The 21,020-nt window shown below is 44.0% G+C and overlaps 1 protein-coding gene across 1 annotated transcript in view; it reads left to right on the plus strand.

Annotated features, from left to right (window-relative positions):
• Nucleotides 1-21,020, plus strand: part of LOC311108674 (MAM domain-containing glycosylphosphatidylinositol anchor protein 2) — a gene marked incomplete at both ends in the record, with an annotated part of 397,367 nt that overhangs the window by 111,664 nt on the left and 264,683 nt on the right. The window contains one exon of the mRNA XM_084151384.1: nt 17,088-17,227. Within this exon, the coding sequence (XP_084007510.1) occupies nt 17,088-17,227 (140 nt within the window). The remainder of the gene's footprint in view (nt 1-17,087; nt 17,228-21,020) is intronic.

A 21,020-nucleotide genomic window follows, 5' to 3' on the forward strand; every position in this document is an offset into this window, starting at 1 on the left:
ACAACGCCACAGATATCTCAAGTTTTGAGGGAGCGTGCAATTGGCATGCTGACTGCAGGAATGTCAAACAGAGCTGTTGCCAGATAATTTAATGTTAATTTCTCTACCATAAGCCACCTCCAACTTAGTTTTAGAGAATTTGGCAGTATGTCCAACCGTCTTCACAACCGCAGACCACGTATAACCACGCCAGCCCAGGATCTCCACATCCGGCTTCTTCACCTGCTGAATCGTACTGAGGAGTATTTCTGTCTGTAATAAAGCCCTTTTGTGGGGAAAAACTCATTCTGATTGGCCGGGCCTGGCTCCTCAGTGCCCCTGCCCAGTCATGTGAAATCCATAAATTAGGGCTAATGAATTTATTTCAATTGACTGATTTCCTTCTTGCAACTGTAACTCAGTAAAATCTTTGAAATTGTTGCATGGTGGGCATTCTGAAGCGCTGGCCATAGGGAAGCCTCTCAAACTGAGGGTGTAGAGGGTGGGATGGGTCGCCAATGACAGCCAGTGCCTTCTTTTTGGTTGCCTTGTGGAGCAGACTGCTCAAATGTGCCTGTGGTTGACCAATTACTTTGCTGGCTGTGTTTACCATTCTGGTCAGTTTGCTTTTGCTCCTCACACTCAGATTACCATACCAGACTGTCATATTGAACGTGAGGATGCTCTCCACCAAGCTGCTGTACACCCTCTCCAGAACATCCTGGCTGACCCCAAACCCCTTCAATTTCCTGAATAAAAACTGGGGCTGGCTTGCTTAAAAAAAATACAGTCTGCATTGTCTGTAAAACTCAGCTTGTTATCAATTTGTGTCCCTAGGTATTTGAAACACTCAAACGCCTCCACTGGTTGGTCGTTCAGAGAGAGTGGTTGGGACATTGGCAGGTTGTTGCCATTGATGATCAGCTCCTTTGTCTTTTCCACATTGATGTGGAGGGCACTAGACCGGCATAATTCTTGAAGGTTGTTGGTCTGTTAAAAATAGCTGTCCCCATCTGACGTAGCATCTTTAAAAAAGAGTCCTACCAGAGCCTTGAAAAGGCTCACATTGTTTCCTTGGATCTTCATCTCATTAGTGTAGATAGAGAACAACAACGGTGGAAGGACACACCCCTGGGGCGCCCCTGTGTTTAGGGTCAGTTCATCAGAGAGGGCCCCATCCATGAGGACCCTCTGTGGGCGGTCAGTTAAAAAGTCCTTGGTTGCATGGCTGTGTGCTCAATTGTATACACCTGTCAGCAACGGGTGTGGCTGAAATAGCCAAATAAACTAATTTGAAGGGGTGTCCACATACCTTTGTATATATAGTGTATCTTAACTCAACCTGGTCTCAGAGCATTTTGTTTTATTCTGTCCGAGACACAATAACTGTTCATTGGGAGCTTCATGAAATGGGTTTCCATGGCCGAGCAGCTGTACACAAGCATAAGATCACCATGCACAATGCCAAGCGTCGGCTGGAGGGGTGTAAAGCTCTCCACCATTGGACTCTAGAGCAGTGGAAACGCGTTCTCTGGAGTGATGAATCACGCTTCACCACCTGGCAGTGCGACGGACTAATCTGGGTTTGGCGGATGCCAGGAGAACGCTACCTGCCCCAATGCATAGTTCCAACTGTAAAGTTTGGTGGATGAAGAATAATGGTCTGGGGCTGTTTTTCATGGTTTCAGGCTAGGCCCGTTAGTACCCGTGAAGGGAAATCTTAGCATAAAATTACATTCTAAACGATTCTGTGCTTCCAACTTTGTGGCAACAGTTTGGGGAAGGCCATTTTCTGTTACAGCATGACAATGTCCCCGGGAACAAAGCAAGGTCCATACAGAAATGGTTTGTCGAGATCGGTGTGGAAGAACTTGACTGGCCTGCACAGAGCCCTGACCTCAACCCCATAGAACACCTTTGGGATTAATTGGAACGCAGACTGTGAGCCAGGCCTAATCGCCCAACATTAGTGCCTGACCTCACTAATGCTCTTGTGGCTGAATGGAAGCAATTCCCCGCAGCAATGTTCCAACATCTAGTGGAAAGCCTTCCCAGATGAGTGGAGGCTGTTATATCAGCAAAGGAGGGACCAAATCCATATTAATTCCCATGATTTTGGAATGAGATGTTCGATGAGCAGGTGTCCACATACCTTTGGTCATGTAGTGTATGTTCATGAAGTCTTAAGGATGCAGATACCATTAGGCCTCTTAGTGAGGGTCTGCTTAATGTATGCAGAGACCAACACTACATCATACCATTACGGATGGTACCACACAATATAAAAACATTTCAACCTGTCTTCCCACAAGGCGAAAGGTGGCCACAACGCGGCGAAATAAGGGTAAATGCGAGTGGTTTAAGAAAGGTTAGGGAGAGTTAAAACAACTGTTAAAAGCGAGGGTAAAATAAAGACTAAATCAGGAAGCAAAAGTGTAACTGGGAATTGCACACAGTGGTTTACGCCCATCTACCACCCCACCTAACAACCTGCTTGCACACTTTTTAACTACTTTCCAAGCGTTCAGTATCACACATAATCACCCTACTACACGTAACTGTCAGTGCGCAGACGGAAAGTGCTAGTGACCGGTTTGCAGAGACTTCTACATTGACTATTCTAGCTCACATGTTTGCTTTGCATTGGTTGTGACAGGCAGGCTTACCAAGATGGATCCATCTTAGCCATGTTGTTTTCAACAACCATTAGTGCTCAATTAGTGGCTAGCTGTAATGTTCTGTGTAATGAACACATCAAATCAAAGTTTATTTGTCGCGTACACAGATAAGCAGATGCTGAAGCAGGTGCAGCAAAATGCTTGATATTGCAGTGATGGAGTGTGCTGACGTGTCTGAACAAGCATACTTATTTATTGTATTTATTGGATGCAGGGAAGCAATTAACTGTACAAACTGTAAGCCATCTCATGCTTCATTTGTTTGATTTGTTTGATGTACTGTATATTCCGATTTTATTTAATTGTAGAATCGTAAATCAGAAGGTTCCAATAGAATGTTTACAGGCATAAGACGGATGTTTTCTGAATTCACAACACAACAAAAAGCTTTACAGTCCAGCGTGATATAGAGTCATACCAAGTCAAGGCCAAGGGCTTAAAGCAGAGATTTCATCACAGTACTGTTTGTATGATCTTTCCCTCTGTCATAAATCACATTACTGTGGACTTTATGATAGGGGAAATTAAGAGATTGCAGTGTGTGTGTGTGTTTGTGTGTGGTACACGCTTAACTAGGTTTGCTCAGTGTGTGTGTTTCCAAGATTTGCTGTGTGTGTGTATGTGTTTCACAATCGGATAACCCAGCTAGCTGTGCAGATAATCCAATTTGCGTTTGAGAGTTGGCACACAGCAGGAATAATACCTCTATGATGTATGGCCCATCCATTCCCCAATTCTCCATTAGTAATGCCTTCCAGTAGAAAGTAGATCTTATTTAATTACGCCCCTGTGTAGATCTGGCCACAGAAAGGGTTTGTCCTCGGCTCTAAATGTCTGTGTGTACAGAGACAGTAGTTGGCCCTGTCGACCTTTACAGCCACTTTCATAACAAATCAAATCAAAGTTTATTCGACACATACACAGGTTACAGCAGGTGTAAACGATGCAGCGAAATCCTTACTTGCAGGTCCCTCAACAGAGCTGTAGGGCTGTGTCTTGTTCCAGAAAGATGTTTACTTCACTCCCAATTGTCCTGATTTACTCTAAGTCATATCTTTGATAGACGTAGATAGGATTGGTAATAGATTCACCCATCCAGCCATATCAGATCTGCAAATGAGAATAAGCAAGATGGGGAATAAGCAAGAGAAGATGAGAGGGGAATATATCCTGGAATGAGACACAACCAGAACATACTCCCTACTAGCCTGGTCTCATTTAACAGACCTCTTATCTTGTTGATTATGTCTGGGTCTGACTGTGTTTGAATCTGTGACAGTGTGTGGGCAGATAGGCAGGCTAGCCAGCCAGACAAGAACGACCGTCAATGAATAATATCGCTTCAGTTAATGGACTATTATACAATGGGTTTAACATTTACAGTAAGTGTAGTGGTGTTGAATGGGAGAGAGTGCCAGGGGGAGCGTGTGGCTGATTGTTACCGTTTAATAGATATATTAGTGTGAAGGTTTACTTACTGTATTGCGTTCCTCCGAAACACAGTCCAATAGGCATGAGACCAGAGGGGTATACTATGATTGAAGCTAGATCTACTCAAGCTAGCCAGCTTCAGTTAGCTTCACATTCCAGCTCAGTCTTAATCCATACTACGACGGTGGATATTGCTCGTCAGCTTGAAGCTAACTCTAGCAGGCTTGTAACTGCGAGTGCATGTGGCACATGGCTAGTCGAATGCTGAACTATACATTGAGACAATGCTGAACCATTAATCCATGGGCGAGTAAGTGCCACGTTCAAATTTGTGCAGTTTTTGTCACGTTGTATACTGATTAGAAGACAGGCGCAGGAACATGTTTTAGTTTTTTTTATTACTCTACCCAACACAATGAACGTCATGAAAAACGACGGGGATGAAGCCCAAAACAGACACGTATATATAAGTTGACCCTCTCCACCTGCCCATTAGCTTGAGGACGGTACCCGGAGGTGAGACTGACCATGACCCCCAGGCGTTCCATGAACGCTTTCCATATGCGTGAGGTGAACTGAGGACCACGGTCTGACACAATGTCCTCCGGGATCCCGTAGTGCTGGAAGACATGCGTAAAAAGAGCCTCCGCGGTTTGCATGGCCGACGGGAGCTCAGGCAGAGGAAGGAGGCGACAAGCTTTGGAAAACGAGTCCACAACGACGAGAACGGTGGTGTTCCCCTGGGAGGGGAGAAGGTCTGTGACAAAGTCCACTGAGAGGTAAGAACATGGTTGTTGTGGAACCGGCAGGGGAAGGAGCTTTCCATAAGGGAGGTGTCTGGGTGTCTTAGACTGGGCACAGATGGAGCAGGAAGAGACGTAAACCCGGACGTCCCTAGCCAAGGTGGGCCACCAGTGCTTCTCAGTCAGGTAGGCGAGGGTACAGCCTATCCCAGGATGGTTGCCAGCACGCTGTCCATGGCGTTGCCAAGTCTGGAGTCCTCGTGATGCTGGACTGTCTCTACGATGGGCGCCAGCTCTGCCTTTCCCGCTGTCTCCATTTTTATGGGTCGATTATTCTGTCACATTGTATAATGATTAGAAGACAGATGCAGGAATACGTATTAGGGGTTTGTATTACTACAGCGAACACAATGTACGTCATGAAAAACAACGGGGACGAAGCCCAAAATAAACAGTGAGGGAAAAAAGTATTTGATCCCCTGCTGATTTTGTACGTTTGCCCACTGACAAAGAAATTATCAGTCTATAATTTTAATGGTAGGTTTATTTGAACAGTGAGAGACAGAATAACAACAAAAAAATCCAGAAAAACGCATGTCAAAAATGTTATAAATTGATTTGCATTTTAATGAGGGAAATAAGTATTTGACCCCTCTGCAAAACATGACTTAGCACTTGGTGGAAAAACCCTTGTTTGCAATCACAGAGGTCAGACGTTTCTTGTATTTGGCTACCAGGTTTGCACACATCTCAGGAGGGATTTTGTCCCACTCCTCTTTGCAGATCTTCTCCAAGTCATTAAGGTTTCGAGGCTGACGTTTGGCAACTCGAACCTTCAGCTCCCTCCACAGATTTTCTATGGCATTAAGGTCTGGAGACTGTCTAGGCCACTCCAGGACCTTAATGTGCTTCTTCTTGAGCCACTCCTTTGTTGCCTTGGCCGTGTGCTTTGGGTCATTGTCATGCTGGAATACCCATCCACGACCCATTTTCAATGCCCTGGCTGAGGGAAGGAGGTTCTCAACCAAGATTTGACGGTACATGGCCCGTCCATCGTCCCTTTGATGTGGTAAAGTTGTCCTGTCCCCTTAGCAGAAAAACACCCCCAAAGCATAATGTTTCCACCTCCATGTTTGACGGTGGGGATGGTGTTCTTGGGGCCATAGACAGCATTCCTCCTCTTCCAAACACGGCAAGTTGAGTTTTTGCCAAAGAGCTCCATTTTGGTCTCATCTGACCACAACACTTTCACCCAGTTCTCCTCTGAATCATTCAGATGTTCATTGGCAAACTTCAGACGGGCATGTATATGTGCTTTCTTGAGCAGGGGGACCTTGCGGGCGCTGCAGGATTTCAGTCCTTCACGGCGTAGTGTGTTACCAATTGTTTTCTTGGTGACTATGGTCCAAGCTGCCTTGAGATCATTGACAAGATCCTCCCGTGTAGTTCTGGGCTGATTCCTCACCGTTCTCATGATCATTGCAACTCCACGAGGTGAGATCTTGCATGGAGCCCCAGGCCGAGGGAGATTGACAGTTCTTTTGTGTTTCTTCCATTTGCGAATAATCACACCAACTGTTGTCACCTCCTCACCAAGCTGCTTGGCGATGGTCTTGTAGCCCATTCCAGCCTTGTGTAGGTCTACAATCTTGTCCCTGACATCCTTGGAGAGCTCATTGGTCTTGGCCATGGTGGAGAGTTTGGAATCTGATTGATTGATTGCTTCTGTGGACAGTTGTCTTTTATACAGTTAACAAGCTGAGATTAGGAGCACTCCCTTTAAGAGTGTGCTCCTAATCTCAGCTCGTTACCTGTATAAAAGACACCTGGGAGCCAGAAATCTTTCTGATTGAGAGGGGGTCAAATACTTATTTCCCTCATTAAAATACAAAACAATTTATAACATTTTTGGATTTTGTTGTTGTTATTCTGTCTCTCACTGTTCAAATAAACCTACCATTAAAATTATAGACTGATAATTTCTTTGTCAGTGAGCAAACATACAAAATGAGCATGGGGTCAAATACTTTTTCCCTCACTGTATATAAAACAGGGTTGTAACCCAAACAAAAGAGCGAGGTGTAAACCCACGGGACGAGACCTGTAATAACAAGAGCACAATACACGATGTACTCACGAGACTAACGGACATGGGACAATAATCGACAAGGACAATGGGGAACAGAGGTCACACATATACACATACTAATCAGGGGGAATGGGAACCTGGTGTGCGTAATGAGACAAGATAGTCGAGGGTTGGTGGTAATGAATCAGGTCAGTGACGCCTTGAAGGCCGGTGACTTAGACCTCCGAAGCTGGTGAACGGAATGAGCAGCAGTACCGGGGGATCCGTGACAGTTTTTATTTTATTATGTTTCGTTACTGCCGTCTTTGATGTGCTTTGGTGTGCTTATCAATGTATACTGAACAAAAGTATAAACACAACATGTAAAGTGTTGGTCCCATGTTTCATGAGCTGAAATAAAATATCCCAGAAATGTTCCATACAACAAAAAGCTTATTTCTCTCATTTCTCCTTTGCCAAGATAATCCACCCACCTGACAGGTGTGGCATATCAAGAAACTGATTAAACAGCATGGGCATTACACAGGTACACAGACAATAAAAGGCCCCTCTAAAATGTGTAGTTTTGTCACACAACACAATGCCACAGATGTCTCAAGATTTGAGGGAGCGTGCAATTGGCATGCTGACTGCAGGAATGTCCACCAGAGCTGTTGCCAGAGAATTGAATGTTAATTTCTCTACCATAAGTCGCCTCCAACTACGTTTTCGAGAATTTGGCAGTATGTCCAACCAGCCTCACAACCATAACCAGCCCAGGACATACACATCCGGCTTCTTCACTTGCGGGATTGTCTGAGACCAGCCAGCCAGACAGCTGATGAAACTGTGGGTTTGCACAACCGAATAATTTCTGCACAAACTGTCAGAAACCGTCTCAGGGAAGCTCATCTGCGCGCTCGTCTACCTGACTGCAGTTCGGCGTCATAACTGACTTCGATGGCCACTGGCACGCTGGAAAAGTGTGCTCTTCACTGATTCATCTGTACCGTGCAGATGGCAGACAGCATGTATGGCGTCGTGTGTGCGAGCTGTATGCTGATGTCAACGTTGTCAACAGAGTGCCAATGGTGACGGTGGTATTATGGTATGGGCAGGCATAAACTACAGCATGATAATGCGTGGCCCCATGTCACAATTCTTGGAAGCTGAAAATGTCCCAGTTCTTCCATGGCCTGCATACTCACCAGACATGTCACCCATTGAGCATGTTTGGGATGTTCTGGATCGACGTGTACGACAGCGTGTTCCAATTCCCACCAATATCCAGCAACTTCGCACAGCCATTGAAAAGTAGTGGGACAACATTCCACAGACCACAATCAACAGCCTGATCAACTCTATGCGTTGGAGATGTGTCATGCTGCATGAGGCAAATGGTGGAACACACCAGATACTGACTAGTTTTCAGATCCACACCCCTACATTTTTTTAAAGGTATCTGTGACCAAAATATGCATATCCGTATTCCCAGTCGTAGGGCCTAATGAATTTATTTTAATTGACTGATTTCCTTATGTGAAATGTAGCTCAGTAAAATATTTGAAATTGTTGCATGTTGCATTTATATTTTTGTTCAGTGTATTATAGTAATATAATATGCCATTTAGCAGACGCTTTTATCCCAAGCGACTTACAGTCATGTGTGCATACATTTTTACGTAAGGGTGGTCCCTGGGATTGAACCCACTACCCTGGTGTTACAAGCGCCATGCTCTACCAATTGAGGTGGATGGAGAAATGTACCCTTACAAATGAAGCAGAAATAATGGAGAGCATGTGATGTTTTCCTTTTTTTCCCCCCACTCCTGTTTCATTTTGATAGGCTTAGTAAACACAGCCCAGAATGACATTTTCTCAGTACATGTTAGTAGTACTAGTCTTCCAACACCAGGCATATCTAGGGGCCTAGCATGGTGAGAGAGCCCTGTAAACCCATCTCTTCCTGGGCAAGAATAATGAAGTGTTAGGGCTTGCTGGCTGGGCTTAGCAGCACAGCTCCCCAAATGCAAGAGTTATTGATGGCGTAAACAGCTCCCCACTGGACGGCAGGGTTATGGATAGCCCTAAATAAGCCTGCCAGCAGGCAACTCCAGCAGTCAGCCTGTACTGTGGCCATTGATATGATGATCAGTTAGCTCCAGGGTCACAGCAGCCAATCACCCAAGAGTTTGTTGGCCGGCGACACCCAATCCTCCAAGGATTGCCAGATAGCTATTCCATTCTCAACAAGCTCTTCCTGGCTCCTGGCTGGCGGTCGCCAACCATAAAGGAAGCTTCTCGCTTGCTATAGCCAATCATCCAAGGGCTCAACAAGATATCACAGTCTCACGTAATTTCTTGACGTCCTTGGAACAACACGTCTATTTTTGACTAGTAAACTGACTTCATCTCCCGATGTTCTGTATTTAGGTACACAGCTCCCACATGAGCTCCAGACGATTTAGGCTCACAGAAACAACTCTACGGTTAACTTAAGGCATTAATTCCTAATGGGTTAAGTTAAGGTTCGGAATAGGTTTAAAACAGAAACCACTCTAGGGTGAAGTTCAGGCATTAATTCAGATTGGTTAACAGTTCAGGCATTAATTCCGATTGGTTATGTTAAGGATTAAGGTTTGGAATAGTGTAAATTAAGTTCAGGCATTCATTCTGATTGGTTAAGTTAAGGATACGTTTTGGGATAGGGTTAAAACAGAAAAACAACTCCACGTTTAAGTTAAGCCATTAATTAAAACTGGTCCTGCTACCTCATTGTGGAAAGATGGCGCAGTGGTCTAACCAGTGAGCTTTTGCTCCATAGACTGCAGGTTCAATCCCAGCTCCAGGCACTTGTTTTGAGTTTGTATTTTCTTTAGTGGACGGTTTTGATGACTTCTCCCGACGTCCTGGGGACCTGCAAAAACATCAATTTTCGACTTCAATCTGGAGTGATCTTTCTGCAGGGCTGGTTGGAACTAGCCTATCGTAAGAGAGCTGCTGCCTGGTTCCAGCCAATCTGGGCTTTATCCTCCCCTACAGATGCCCGATTAGGGTTGTTTAGGGAAATCAAGTGGGCTCAACAGGGCTGCCATGCCAATGTGGCACCACAGACATAGAGACTGGAGAACAGGATAGAGGGGAAAAACCCACTGAGGTTTAGTCAACTGGAACAATCCTATATTGAGTGTGTTTATGTGTGTGTTTGTGTGTGTGTTTGTGTGTGTGTGTGTGTGTGTGTTTGTGTTTGTGTTTGTGTGTGTGTGTTTGTAATTTCTAGTTTATAGATGTGTCAGTAGACTCTGTACAGCCATATACCTCAGTAAAACAAGCATTCTTAATAATCACTACCATGAGATGGTAGGCACTGTTAAGTCATAAGGCCTAGCCTGAATAGCAATATAAATTACACGTTTATACACCTCTTATAATTGGGACGTAAACATGTATCGACGTAAGGAAGGGTGTGTAATCCGATTATAAAGATAGAGTATACAATGTTTACAATGTCTCTATTGTTACCATTTCATGGCCCCATAACACATAAAATAGACCTTTGTTTTGTGATTACAATAATAATAATAATATGCCATTTAGCAGACGCTTTTATCCAAAGCGACTTACAGTCATGCGTGCATACATTTTTGTGTATGGGTGGTCCCGGGGATCGAACCCACTACCTTGGCGTTACAAGCGCCGTGCTCTACCAGTTTGGTGATAATGACTGTCTTCATGTGATAAAATGTGGGATTTTGGTTCTGTACAATAATCCATCTGTAAATAGTGATATTCACTCAGTGCAAACATAAATTGGGAATGATTATGTGGCATGATTGTGTATGTTTGTGTGTGTGTCTGTGCGTATATGTGCATATGTGGCATCGCAATCAAACAATGAACACTGCAGGGTGCCACACACCGGTGTCCCCTCTACAGGACTACTTCAGTCAATCAATATGTTTCCAATAGAGCATTCAGCAGCATTCCAATAGCACAAAGAACTCCCCCAAATTCAGCTGCTGTCGGTTAGAAAGAAACAGTAGAGGAATGTGGAATGATTTTTGGATAGGTACGGCTGTTAAAGACTTGTCAATACAGCGACATTAAGCTTCTCTATGGGACAAGGAGTTTCAGCAACTCAGCTTCAGCACCATGGACAGGGGCAATAATACAGAAGTCAGCCTGTCAGTGGTGCTGTAGTAGCAAGGCTGGCAGTCCACATGAGAATATCATCACATTCTTTATAACAATATATAGAAGTTTCAGCACCTCTGCTCCAGCACCATGGACAGCGGCACTGACAGGGCACAGCTTCTCAGTGCTTCTGTGGCACTACTGTAGCTGCCTGTTTTATACTTTGAAAGACTTTGAGCTGGGCTTGAGTTCACTTCACTCCTGTGCAGGATTGGCAGAGCTTGCATTTTTGGGACTATTCCACACAAGCTAAATCAAGTGTACATCAAGTATATGAAGGTTTTTGATACACATACAGATAAACTCAGGACCCTGTCTTTCAAAGATAATTCGTACAAATCCAAATAACTTCACAGATCTTCATTGTTAAGGGTTTGAGCACTATTTCCCATGCTTGTTCAATGAGCCATAAACAATTAATGAACATGCATCTGTGGAACGGTCGTTAAGACACTAACAGGTCACAGACGGTAGGCAATTAAGGTTACAGTTATGAAAACTTAGTACACTAAAGAGGCCTTTCTACTGACTCTAAAAAATACCAAAATAAAGATGCCCAGGGTCCCTGCTCATCTGTGTGAACGTGCCATGCTGCAAAGAGGCATGAGGACTGCAGATGTGGCCAGGGCAATAAATTGCAATGTCCGTACTGTGAGACGCCTAAGACAGCGCTACAGTGAGACAGGACGGACAGCGGATCGTGCTCGCAGTGGCAGACCACGTGTAACAACACCTGCACAGGATCGGTACATCCGAACATCACACTTGCGGGACAGGTACAGGATGGCAACAACAACTGCCCGAGTTGCACCAGGAACGCACAATCCCTCCATCAGTGCTCAGACTGTCCGCAATAGGCTGAGAGAGGCTGGACTGAGGGCTTGTAGGCCTGTTGTAAGCCTGTTGTCACCAGACATCACTGGCAACAACGTCGCCTATGGGCACAAACCCACCGTCGCTGGACCAGACAGGACTGGCAAAAAGTGCTCTTCACTGACGAGTCGCGGTTTTGTCTCACCAGGGGTGATAGTCGGATTCGTGTTTATCGTCGAAGGAATGAGCGTTACACCGAGGCCTGTACTCTGGAGCGGGATCGATTTGGAGGTGGAGGGTCCGTCATGGTCTGGGGCAGTGTGTCACAGCATCATCAGACTGAGCTTGTTGTCATTGCAGGCAATCTCAACGCTGGGCGTTACAGGGAAGACATCCTCCTCTCTCATGTGGTACCCTTCCTGCAGGCTCATCCTGACATGACTCTCCAGCATGACAATGCCACCAGCCATACTGCTCATTCTGTGCGTGATTTCATGCAAGACAGGAATGTCAGTGTTCTGCCATGGCCAGTGAAGAGCCCGGATCTCAATCCCATTGAGCACATCTGGGACCTGTTGGATCGGAGAGTGAGGGCTAGGGCCATTCCCCCCAGAAATGTCCGGGAAGTTGCAGGTGCCTTGGTGGAAGAGTGGGGTAACATCTCACAGCAAGAACTGGCAAATCTGTTGCAGTCCATGAGGAGGAGATGCACTGCAGTACTTAATGCAGCTGGTGGCCACACCAGATACTGACTGTTACTTTTGACCCCCCCTTTGTTCAGGGACACATTATTCAATTTCTGTTAGTCACAAGTCTGTGGAACTTGTTCAGTTTATGTCTCAGTTGTTGAATCTTGTTATGTTCATACAAATATTTACACATGTTAAGTTTGCTGAAAATAAACGCAGTTGACAGTGAGAGGACGTTTCTTTTTTTGCTGAATTTATGTATTCAACCCTGGTCTTCTTCCACAGCTGGTCTCTCACAGTCCTCTTCCTAGATGATCTCTGCTGATGGAATACTGATGACATGCTGAGGTATTGATGTTGTAAGGGTCATTTACAACAACAGTTTAGGGACAGAAGTGCATGTGAGTGCATTAACGGGTGTGATCAATGGCTGCTGGCAACTCATGCTGAGGGACAGTGATCAACTCAAGTCAGGTCAAGGTTTACTTGATGACAGTGATGTAATAGTGTCTATATGTGCTGAACAGTCAACCCAATGTTGTGTCATCCATATGAGTTAGTGTCTTTCTGTTGTTACTGGTAGTGTTTGTACACATACAAGCAGATTTCAATAGTGCCGGGTGTACAAAATGGCGAATACAAATGGAATTACATGTGCACTGTTAGATGATCCCCGAGTTTTAATGTAACAGTGTTTCAACCATTGGTGGATCATCTGTGTTTTTTTCCCTTATTATCCATTCATGTGTTCACCTGTAATGAGACGTTGTTCACCTAGAATGAGACTACATAAGGTTTTGTTTTAGAATACATCCAAGCCTGAATCATAAGGATGTTATTGCTGTGCTCATTTATGATGTAATCTTTGCCTTGATTTACCAATCTCTAGTTCTGACGTCAGCTTAGCTTCTACAGTGGTGGTCCTGGATCTTGGGCCTGGCGGCCTCCTGATAATGACTCTGGGTGGGATAACAGATACAAAGAGAAACTAGGCTTTGCATACTGTTATTGTTCCCTTGTGCACGATTCTCTCTTTCTGTTTATCTCACTCACACACTCACCAATCGCGCAGAACATGTTTAATGGTCTTAAGGGGTTGGTCTGAAGACATTAAGCCTAGCGTCACCAAGACCCAGCTGTTTGAGCTTTTTTCACATTAATTTGTTTGTCAAATGTAGAGTCTCTGTCCCTGCCAAGAACCCCCTCTGCCTCTCTCTATGCCTTTCTGTCTCTGCCAGTCCAGGGCCATGGTGACAGGCCTGCTTTAGCCAAATCACATTTAATCTCTTCATTGGCTCTCTGTGAATAAAGCTGTCCCGTCTCCCCTCTGTCAGCTAGGGACATGGAGGGCCAGGCTGTCTGTCCGGTGGGACCCTGCTAGTATGGATACACACACACACACACACACACACACACACACACATTCTCCCTACCCACTCACAGCAGGGGAAGTGATTTAATTTATAGCACATCCACACTCCCCCGGGCTATGGTGTGTGTGTGTGTGTGTGAGGGAGGGAGCTCTGACACTACAGCCAGCCTGAGAGACACACAGTAGAGGTCTGCACATGGGACTGATTTCTTCATCTCTCTCTCGCTGCTTTTCATACCACACCCCCGCCCGCTCTTGCTGGCTTCTTGTCCATCTCCCACCTGCCCCCGCAACAACTGGTCCCGAACCCAACCGCAGTCCTGCAATGTTATTTTAGGTGTATGCGACGCAGCTCGCTTTGCAGCCTCTGTCCCAGCAATATTGCCAACCTAGTCAAGATCAAAATGCGCAAAAATAGCCTAAGAAAAAAAAAAGAACACAGATTCTCACATGGCTCATTATGCTATCGGTATTATTGGGCTATATCAGCCATTAGGGTAGACGTAGTTTGAAAGAGAGTAGAGTTGGGGCGAAATATACGAGAGTGGACACTTACTTGACTTGACCTACATTTGCATAACTTTTAGGAGCGGGATGATTTGCAAGCAGAGTAAAATAGGCCTACATGTGTTATACATATTTTCAGTAAATGTCGGAGTCTAAGCATAAATATTTCCAGTCAATGTCAGAGTCTAAACTATAGTATATCATATTTAGGAAGTTAAATATAACTGCACCGTGCTTCTACACCCATATAGCCTAGTCTACAGGCTATTTAATTGAGACCACACATAGGTGCACTTGATCTCGCCCAACAAAAGAGAATAAAGGTTGGCTACTGAATGTAAAAGCAAGAATTAGGCTGTTAGAGTTTGTGACTATTGCGACATAGGAGCTTTTATTACAATAGATAATGAATAGCCTACAAAACAGAAAGACAACCGTTTCGAAATAATCTTGTATAATTTAGGAGCCAGACAATTTGTAGGCAGACACAAATAAATGTGTTATGAATATTTATTTCCAGTCAATGTCGGAGCCTAAACTAATAGCCTATCATATTTAGGAAGTTATTTTCCATGGAAAGACAACTGCACGTGCTGTAGTGCCCTACATAAGTGTCAAGTGTGCTGTGTGTGCCTATGGGAGCAGTGAGCAATTGATTGGTGTGTGTGTGCATGCATCTGCGCTTGTGTCTGTGTGTGTACTTGTGTGTGTGCGTAAGCTTTTTATTAGTTAATGTGCGTCATCTTTTTGTGTTTGTGTGTGTTTGTGTGTATGTGCACGTGTCTGGGTGCACTTACTGTATCTCTGAGGATCATTCATTACGGGTGTTTCTCCAGTTTCCCCCTCTGCTGCTCTGTGCTGGTCTCAGGCCTGAAAGCATGTTGTAGAGATACTGTCTTATTGGAGTAAATTGCATTAGCACCATGTTGCCTGGCGTCCTAGGGTCTTATCCTAAGCCTCCTTTGTTTTAAGTGGCAGCCGTGTGTGAAGCTTTTCTCTCCCCAGCCAGGGCTTTCAATCCTCTATTCCCCCTCTGGAATATACTGCTGGCGGATTTCTCCCCTAATGGAGAGACCCACTACAGGCTCTGTCCATGTGGATGACTAGTTAACATTTGTTGTTAGCATAAGTCTCAGTATTAATCAATCTACGTAGCAGTTTGAGAGCTAAATGCTAAACGCTAACTAGCTGAGTAGAGGACAAACAGTGAATAGTCACAGTAGTGCAGTAAGAGGGGGGCGTGTGGTTAGCGTCTCGGGTTAGCGCGTGCAGATGCACTGTGTCTGGGAGTCCCAGTGCAGCCTACAGGAGGATTGTTGCTACACACGCGTGCACACAGACGTGCACAACACACACATGCACACACACAAACCCATATAAACACACACACGCACATACATACACACACACACACATAATCGCTAGGCTTATTAGCGTGTTGTGAGACCGGAAAGATCTGGGGACGAATGTGGATCTCTGCTTCAGGGTGTGAGTCTACTGAGTGTTTTGGAACAGGACACCACACTGATACAGTGAAAGGGACTGTATGTTCCCATCGGATTTTACTACATTTTTCCTTTTACCCTAGTCTTGTTCACTGCTCATGCCCTGAAGCGACTAATGACGAGACTCCTTTTACCCAAACTGCACAGATTTGAGTTCAGCTTACCTTCCACGGTCTAATCTAAACCATTCGAGGGAGAAACACATACACAGACCTATGATCAGCCTCTAGGGGTGAAATTAATCCGACCCCATCATTCACGACCCAGTGGGCCTAGCGTGCACCCCCAGGCTCGCCCACCGTCTCTCCTTTGCTGAGGTAGAGGAGACATCTCTCTCTCTCTCTCTCTCTCTCTCTCTCTCTCTCTCTCTCTCTCTCTCTCTCTCTCTCTCTCTCTCTCTCTCTCTCTCTCTCTCTCTCTCTCTCTCCCTCTCTCTCTCTACACAGGGGTGAACCGCGGGCAGCATCAGTCCTCATAAATATCAGCATGGTCGGCAGAGCGTAAAGAATGGAGAGAAAAACATCTCACACCTGTGCTGTAATTACATGGGGATGGACGCGCTGTGGAGTAGTGGAGTTACAACTGGACGTGCAGGACCTACTGTAGAGAGAGGGATTGCATGGGGTACTTCTCCCAAAAACCTTGTTACAAATTATATATGGTATTTATCTTAAATAGGTTTTTTCTTTGGTTTGTTTGTAGGTGTTTTGATGTTTAATGAGAGGACAGACTACCTGCAATGCTGACAAATAAAGATGAATAGGCATGTTGAGTGTTGACGGGATACATGATACCTGCAGATGCTGTTCAATTGAACCATAATCCTCAAAATAAAGCAGAACCCATGACTGTGGAAAATCAGGCCCCAGACCCCACATATATTGGATTGTGTGTATCATAACATGGTCATCACTGGGCCAAGCTGAGGGGAAGTGCAAATCATTAAATAAAATGTTGTTTCTTCACTAATTTCTTCACACAATTTAATTCATCAGTTATACATATATGATCTCCAATGCAAATTGTGTGAATGAATTTCGACGTTGCAGCTTTGACTTTGTGCTTGTAACGATTGGGATTTACTAACTGTTCTGTTTGTCCTCTACAGCACCCCCTACGGTCCGCATCGTGCACTCGGGCCACGCGTGTAACGTGGAGGAGGAGCGTCACACGGAGAGGGTGTACACCATCCGGGAGGGAGAGACCCTGGAACTCACCTGTCTGGTCACAGGACACCCACGGCCACAGGTCAGTCCACCGGCCAATCACTCTGTATAGCCAATCAGGATGCTAACTTTTCACTGCACCTGCCAATCACTCTGTACAGCCAATCAGGACACTAACTTATCACTGCACCCACCACTCTCTTTCTGAACTATGAAAACTTTGGAACCCAGTTCAGAAGATATCCAGTCCACTTTAGATACTCTTAGACTCGGTCGGTGCCGTTTAAGATTAGGGAGGATGATTTTATTTATTGATATGAGCATACAATTATTTATATTACAGCATATTGGATGACTGTCATTCATATTCCATTCACCCAGCTCAATGTAACATCGATAGGTTTAGGCTACTACATGATACTTGAATTTGCCTTATACCCATCATTAGGTTGTTAAAACCTAGCCTACAAATAAAAGTTTATAACGTAGCTGCACAGGTCGAGAGACAAATTGGAGTAATCAAGGTGCCAGAAAGTGACATATTTAATACCACCTTGCACACTCTTGCCTACATCTAGCTGATCTGGAGTGTAATTATTAGTCCAAACACCCACCACTCTCTAAAATGACAGTTTCTATTGGACAAATGTAGGTAGGTCCATCCCCTTTTCTTTTCTTCTGCTTCCGTTTAAGAAACATTTTGCAATAGAATCGGCAGAATGAATATACCCCTGATCACCCGCACACAGTTCACTTTCATAGCAGCCACATACATTATCATCACTTTGCTCATTGAATGATTCCTTCTTGCATCTCGGCGCTCTCCTCCTCTCACCTTTTCCCTTCACCTGTTGACATCAGTGCACAATACAACAGCTGTGACCAGGCGCAAAAACCTCTTCAAGCCAAACCTTCATACCATAACCGCTAATGTTAAACAGCCTACATCATTGTCACCATATTAACGTTATAGTCAACAAACTAGAACTAACGCGTTAGTAAAACCACAATCCAAATCATGTGTACAATTACGCAGTGTACAATGCAAGCATTTTAGCAGTTACACCGGTGGGCGCTGGTGGCAATAAATTAATAAAACCGAAAGTTTACCTTGACTTGGAAGAGTTACAGTGTTGGATAGCCTTAGCCAGCTAGCTAACATAAATAGCATTCCTCTCTGTTTGAGTCAGGTTGTTGGGTAGGCTAAATTAGCTACATTAGCTAAGTAAATGAAAGGTAAACTAAGAAGAAGAAAAATCTCTCTCTCTCTCTCTCTCTCTGCTGCTTCTCCTTAATTTTAGAAAAAATACATTTGTTCAAAACTGTTCAACTATTGTATTTTTCTCTTTGAGTCAACTACTTACCACACTTTATGCACTGCTGTGCTAGCTAGCTGTAGTTTATTCTTTCAGTACTAGATTAATTATCTGATCCTTTGATTGGATGGACCACATGTCAGTTCATACTGCAAGAGCTCTGATAGGTTGGAGGACGTCCTCCGGAAGTCCTAATAATTACTGTGTAACTGTGTGCTGTTGAGGCTACTGTAGACCATTGAAAAACAATGTGTTTTAATCAGTTATTTGGTGACGTGAATATATTTAATATAGTTTTATCTAAAAATGATAACTTTTTTAATGTTTCACTATTTTAATTTGATGAAATTCACTGCGTAAAATCGTCCTCCCCCTCCTCTGAGGAGCCTCCACTGGTATCAGCGCCACAGAGCTCTCACTCCACGTCTCCCCACTAAACCGGCTTATAAAATTAATCCCCCAATTATTGTTGCTCCGTATTGTATTGTGCACCTGCAAATTCCTAATTAAAAGCTGGCAGATCTAATGAGAAGTGTGAAGACAAAACAGCAACCACGTCTGCCAACTCAACATTGCAATGCAAGTAAATAAATAAATAAAAACAGGAAACAACATTGCTGTGTGATGTGAGTGCAGACTAAAGAGGAGAGAGAGCAGAATGGGTCATTAGCATCCTAACAAAGAGCTTTTCATCCCATGCTCTCTGTGATTTAGCTCTGTGATTCCAACCAGTTAAAGTGTTGAGGTCTTGACATCTTCAATCACATGCTTATTCCCACCCACAATGAGACATCAAGGGTTCATTCAGATGAGTGCAATGTTACAGAACGTTCAGATAGAAATATAGTATGTAGAACAGACATGATTCTCTATCATGTAAAACATGAATCATGTCAGCTCTGCAACGAGGAAGCAATACATTCAGACACAAATAAATAAATACTACGTGTCCATCAATTAAGAAGTACTACGTGAGTACTATGTGTCCAGCGCTGTATTAAATTGCTTGATTAGACTAATTTAATTTGTTTCTGGGAATGGGATCGACTGCCATTTACATTAATTCATATATAATTCCACTTTGATCTATGTATTTACGATTATTTTGTACACGTCCTGTCCTGTTGATGCAGATGCAGAGAAGGCTATTGGTTTTTATATTCCCTTTGAAAAGGTGAGGGACACTTAAATTAGTGAGACACTCGACACGCGATTCATCTTCTGCTCTCATCCATGGCGACAACTTGTTCTTTCCTCCGTCTTGACTTCCATCCTCTTAATTAAATGTTTTGAAAAAAGTGAGAGAGAGAGAGACAGGGAGAGAGAGACAGAAAGAGAGCGAGAAGGATAACAACAGAGAAGGAGAGAGAGATATGGGGGGAGAGAAAGAGAGCGATCAAAGGGCTACATGGCAGTAACAGGAGAGGCAGGATTTCCTTTGAAAGTGAGTCATTATGAGCCCCAGTCAGATCCCATGGCAGGGGAGGAACAGGGCTGTCATTCTGGATGGAGCAGCCTGGGTCTCTGGTGGTTCTGGGGTGGGTGAAGGGGGTTGTCGGGACTCATGCTATAGAGTAGATGGGAAGAAGAGGGGGTTATTTGGGGGTAGTCTGTACTAGTGTACTAGTCCCGAGGCTGTTGGTAAAACATAAGGGGTGTCAGTCCTCATCAAGTATAGTTGTAAGTGAATAATAATGGTTGATCTTTCCATTAAAAGGAAAAAATAATCTTAGCCTCGGGGTGGCATTGTTTTTCCCCTCCTTCTTCTTCTCATCTTCCTTAAAGTTCTGCCGTTTCTTATTCTGCATGCTAATTTAACTCAACTTGTTCCTCCTCCAAGAGAGGAGCAGATCCATGGCCCTGAATACGCCACTATTCTAACCAAAGTTTATATGTAGTTTTTAGACAAGAAAGAAAAGAAATATATAGTTTTGACCAGGAGGTAGGGGAACCCTTATGTAATAGTATTTTTTAATTGCATGGGTTGGGTTGAAAGCAAAACAAAGAATTTCTGCTATCTGAAAGGAAAGTGGACAATAAAGTATTCTTCTATTCTTCTTGAAGTTAGCAGTGTTATGAAAAGCAACTTATAGTTAACTCACATACTACCTATAAGGTAACACTTTACTTGACACCTAGCATCATAACACGTTATGACACGGTCATAACCATGTCATAATATGTCATAACAGTTGACATCCATTGTCATAACCTGTCAATAATTTGATCATAACACTGCCATGACACATATATTTAGACCTGTTGTGACATACAGTATATTCCATTATTTTATGGCTGGTTATGACACCTACAGTACCAGTCGAAAGTTTGGACACACCTACTCATTCAAGGGTTTTTCTTTATTTTGACTATTTTCTACATTGTAGAATAATAGTGAAGACATCAAAGCTATGAAATAACACATATGGAATATGTAGTAACCAAAAAAGTGTTAAACAAATCAAAATACATGTTATATTTGAGATTCTTCAAAGTAGCCAACTTTTGCCTTAATGGCAGCTTTGCACACTCTTGGCATTCTCTCAACCAGCTTCATGA

Source organism: Coregonus lavaretus (assembly GCF_964263955.1).
Source record: "Coregonus lavaretus genome assembly, chromosome: 33".
Taxonomy (NCBI): domain Eukaryota; kingdom Metazoa; phylum Chordata; class Actinopteri; order Salmoniformes; family Salmonidae; genus Coregonus; species Coregonus lavaretus.